The following is a 4,655-nucleotide window of genomic DNA, read 5'->3' on the forward strand; positions in this document are numbered from 1 at the left end:
GGAAAGAAAATCAAACAGCATGATTATAGCTGCCTCTGAATGTGGATGGTGGGAAAGATGATGCAGTGATCATGGTAAATGATTAGCCACTGAGGCTTTGCAGAGATCTTGCTTTTTCTTCTCTCTCCTTCTTCAGAGGCTTTGCAGTTATATCTTCCTTTTAAAGAGTAGAATTCCTCTGCTTGTGTATGCCTGACTCCTCATTCGAGAATGAGGGTTTATTAACACCATGCTTTTTCGTTCCACAAATCATCACTTGGTCCCTCAAAGCATATGTGAATATTAAAGGTTTTTTCCCCCTAGAAAAAGAAGTTTCAGAAATGCCAGTCATTTGACTTGATTTTTTATCATGCAGAGGGAGGGCTATTGATTCTAGTGGAGGCAGGAGAGATGCTTTTGGGGTACCTCATAGCCAACTTCACACAACTCAGCTAATGTCTTTCCAACAGTGAGAAAATTCACTTTCCTAGAACACAGCAAATTTTCACATGAGAAATCAGTAATGAGCTAATAAAGTAGGCTCCACCTTTGTATTTACACCCTAACAAGCAAGCTTGGTTGCAGTCAGCAAGATCAGTCTTGCCCTTTATATTTTTAGGTTCTTGGCAGTCTCCAGAGAATGGAAAAAAAATGAGACTCCCTGTTAACCATTTAAAGACTAATCCAAAATTCAAATAAATTTTGATAAATCAGTCACTTACTTAAAGAATAGCCGTACTAAATTTTGATCATATTCAGTCCTTCTTATTAACAGAGACACATCTTGTACCTGTGCTCCTAGCATCTCTTCGCCCATAGGGAATTCTGTTGACGCTCAGTATGTACCCATCTTGAGTGGTGACTTCATATTCTTCACTGGGGTAACCATTGTAGGTGATTATTTCACTCTGCCCAGTGAAAATACAAGCATTAGCTGAACATCTTCACTAAAGTTTATCAAAAGGAACTAGAACAAAGCACCTGGTATGTATTTATTGGGGTTAATTATCTTAATCTGTAGTCCCAGATAACTGTAAAATTAACTTACTACATAAAGTCTTGATAAAAAAAAAATATGTAGAATATTAGAAAATGTCTACTATTGGCATTTTTGAGGGGGGATAATATTTAACACTGACACATTCTTTTGACAAAACTATATTTTCAAGTCAATTTTCTTTTGACACCTCTCTTGGTTTAAAGATAATAAAACCAGTAGTCGGGCAGAAAGCAGTCATATTTACCATCCAGATGGCTTAAAACATAAATTCTTAATATTCTTAAAATATAAATTCAAAAGAAGAGATTGTCTTTAAAAATACAGTTCCGTTTTGTATTACTAGAAAGTATTATTTATTCAGTCAAAAGAGCAGATATACCTAGCTTGACTCTTAGAAAAATGTTTAAAATAATCTGTTTTCTTATCAGAGATTTTCAGCTATAACAGGACCTTTAATCATTTCATAACCCCTTAATCGACATTATTTGATGTTTTTTGATATTTTCCGTGACTTACAATATTCATCCACACCTCAGGATTCGCTTCATTTTCCAAATTAAAGAATCTGTCAGCATTTAAAATTCCACAAGTCAAACATGTTGTTGTAAAAAACAGCCACATCATTGGAATGAATGCCTGACATAAAACATTTAATAATCACAGATTAATTTTATATATCAAAGTCAGTTAATGAAATGAAGATTGTGCCCTAATAAAAACTTGACTAACATTCTGGGAAAGATGAGAAAGTGTGGAAGGGAGAAAATAACAGTGAGCTAACTCTGAGCATTATTAAATTATTTTTTTCACTTAGAAACTACCCTTGACATAGTTCAGTTCTGAAAATGAAATAAATTTAGCCTAGTATGGAGGCTTATCTTTTTGTTTTATTTTAGTCAAAAATTTTCAATTATTTTAAGTCTTTGCTCACCTCTGAGTTGCCAGAACACCTAAAGATTCAGAGGACAAGTTTTCATACCATGGCAAAGCTAAGAGTGGAGTTATCCTCTAGTCTAGCCCAGCATCCCACAAAACAAACAAGAACTGAAGCTTCGACCATAGAAGTTTACTATCGGTTTCTAATGATGTGATTATTCTCACATAGACAGCCAATGGCAGATTTTACATAAATGTGCAATCTCTCCTCCTTGGCATTGCTTAAAAGCATGTCTCTTCAAAGGCAGGCTAACATCATTGCAGTGGAGAGTGCTCATCGTACGAGAGCTGCAACTCAATAGCCTGAGATTGAAGATCAACCTCACTACAAACAAGATTTCTAAACGTAGGTAATAAATTTAGTAGCTTTTTCTCTTAGTTTCCTTGTTGGTAGAATTAGAATAATAGTGTTACAGGGTTACGGGGACTATTATAGGGTTATAGAGAGGATTAAGTGAAATGTAAAGCACTAAATGGAGTGTAAACTCTTTCACTACTTAATCCAAGAATGAGTAAGAAAGTAATAGCAGAGAGGTTTTGTGGTAACAAATTAATGACTGACTTCTAAAAATTCAGAATTTACTTTTGAAATTAAATAGCTTTCCATACATTGGCTATCTGGTTGAAGACCATTTTATATCTGTAAATGATATATAATTTAAAACATTTTTGAAATGAATCATAGCTAATATCTATTGAGTGCTTAGCTTGTGCCAAGAATTATTCTAAATACTTCACATAGTTATTTAAACCTTAAAGAAACTCCATGAAGTAGTTACTATTATTAGCCTCATTTTATTAATAAAAAAACAGAGGCTTAGAGAGATATAAGATCTGCCCAAGGTCACAGAGCCAATAGGTGACAGAACTAGTACAGGAATACAGGCAGCCTCTCTCCATAGCCCTTATGTCTGACTACCACTCCCATTTGCCTCCTAGTTGCGATAAATCTTGATCTTACCTTGTTAGATAAGCTTCCTCTGCTCCCAAAGACTCCTTATGGATTAGGAACTTCTGATCTTCGGCATGTGACATCAGGCTGAAGAATGAGATATGGTTGCAATGACAGTTAGAAGCTAGAGAGATGAGAGACTGGAAACCTGTGGACATCGAGAGGCCCTGGGCTGTGACACACACACAGGGCGTCTTCTCAACACACCGAATGCTATGATGCACTTGTGGATTGGGAAATAGTGGTCTATATGATGCCAAACAACCAGTTTGAATCCTTCATGCGTCCATTGAGTGTCTGTGGCTGTTGGGAGTTTTCAGCAACATTTTGAAACCAGTGAGTCAAATGGGGAAGGATGTATTCAGGATCTTAATACACAAAATCAGAGATAATAATATCTACCTCCTCAACCCCACAGCATTACTGTGAGGGTCAAATGAGGTAATGAACAGTTGACCCTTGAACGACACAGGTTCAAACTTCATGGGTCTACTTACATTCAGGCTTTTTTTCAATAAATACTGTAAATATATTTTCCCTTCCTTATAATTTTCTTAATAACATTTTCTTTTCTCTAGCTTACTTTATTGTAAGAATACAGTATATAATATCTATAACAAATAAAATATGTGTTAATTGACGATGTTATTGGTAAGGCTTCCTGCCAACAGTAAGTTACTAGTAGTTAAGTTTACAGGGAGTCAAGTTAAACACAGATTTTCGACTGCCCAATGGGTCAGGGCCTCTAACCCCTTCGTTATTCAAGGGTTAATTGTATGATAAGGTACTGATGTCAACCATCTAGTGTATAGGGATGTGACTGAATGTAACTAAATTGAGAAGATGAGGCCAATTCTTGAGTACAGAAAGAGTTTGGAATTAGTAGTATGGCAGAGGAAACTAATCTGTAGCTAAAGAGATTTGATTTGCTGTCAGCTTTGGTAGTCATCACTGTGGGTGCCCACACACAAACCATTGAGCCACTACCTTAAACAAGATAGAGATGGAAGCCTGAGGAGAATGAAGATAATTTAGCTCTGAGCCCCACATGAAATACTAGACAATGGAGGTGTATTTCCCTCAATTTTCTACTTCATTTTGTGTGCCTGGAGAATCTAGGCAGTAATTGAATCTCTTTCATCTCCCAACATAAAGAAGGGTAAGTTGCTACCCAGCATGATACAGAAGTTTTAGTTCTATCAGTTTGGACTTACTTTCAAATCCTTTCAAAAACAAAGATATCATTTATATTTGTACAAATCCTAAGATCTGTTCCACTTGAGTGAGAAATTTCATGCCAATAAAATAAATGTGGAGTGAAAGGAAGCACTCAATTTGTTGGACTAGATGGAAATATTATGTAGCAGTCCATACTCAGTCAGTCTTTGATGAAAGACTCAACCATGCTTTGCCATGATGGACAGTACAATGGCAGAGGTATGTGAACTTGTCTAGAATCTCTTATGGGTTATAATTTTAAAAATAATCCCTTTAAACAAAACTTCCAGGGATTCTTTGGAGAGTTCTAGGAAGCACAATATTATTGTTATTAATGTTGATTTGTTGCCATGACTTTAGGTCAAAATAGCATGAAATAGTTAAACTTCTCAGACCTTTACAGATTGTAGACCAGCTTAAATCTTAGAAATTTCTACACCATTGCCTCCTCATATTCTTTCCTCAACTCTGAGTGTTATTTGAATAATCTAAAGAATTCTTCCATTTCTTTTGCTTGTACAGATACAAAGCCATATCAAATAAATGAAGTTAACTTTTTCCACTATGTTT

General features: G+C 35.6%; 1 protein-coding gene across 1 annotated transcript in view; it reads right to left on the reverse strand.

Annotated features, from left to right (window-relative positions):
- LOC102881178 (lipase member N) overlaps window positions 1-1,603 on the reverse strand; it is a 15,289-nt gene extending 13,686 nt beyond the window's left edge. The window contains exons 1-2 of the mRNA XM_006925975.1: window positions 1,496-1,603; window positions 770-887 (exon numbers count right to left, since the gene is read on the reverse strand). Of these exons, the coding sequence (XP_006926037.1) occupies window positions 770-887; window positions 1,496-1,603 (226 nt within the window). The remainder of the gene's footprint in view (window positions 1-769; window positions 888-1,495) is intronic.
- Between the last annotated feature and the right edge of the window lie 3,052 nt (window positions 1,604-4,655).

This window comes from Pteropus alecto, unplaced genomic scaffold (assembly GCF_000325575.1).
Source record: "Pteropus alecto unplaced genomic scaffold, ASM32557v1 scaffold88, whole genome shotgun sequence".
Classification (NCBI taxonomy): Eukaryota; Metazoa; Chordata; class Mammalia; order Chiroptera; family Pteropodidae; genus Pteropus; species Pteropus alecto.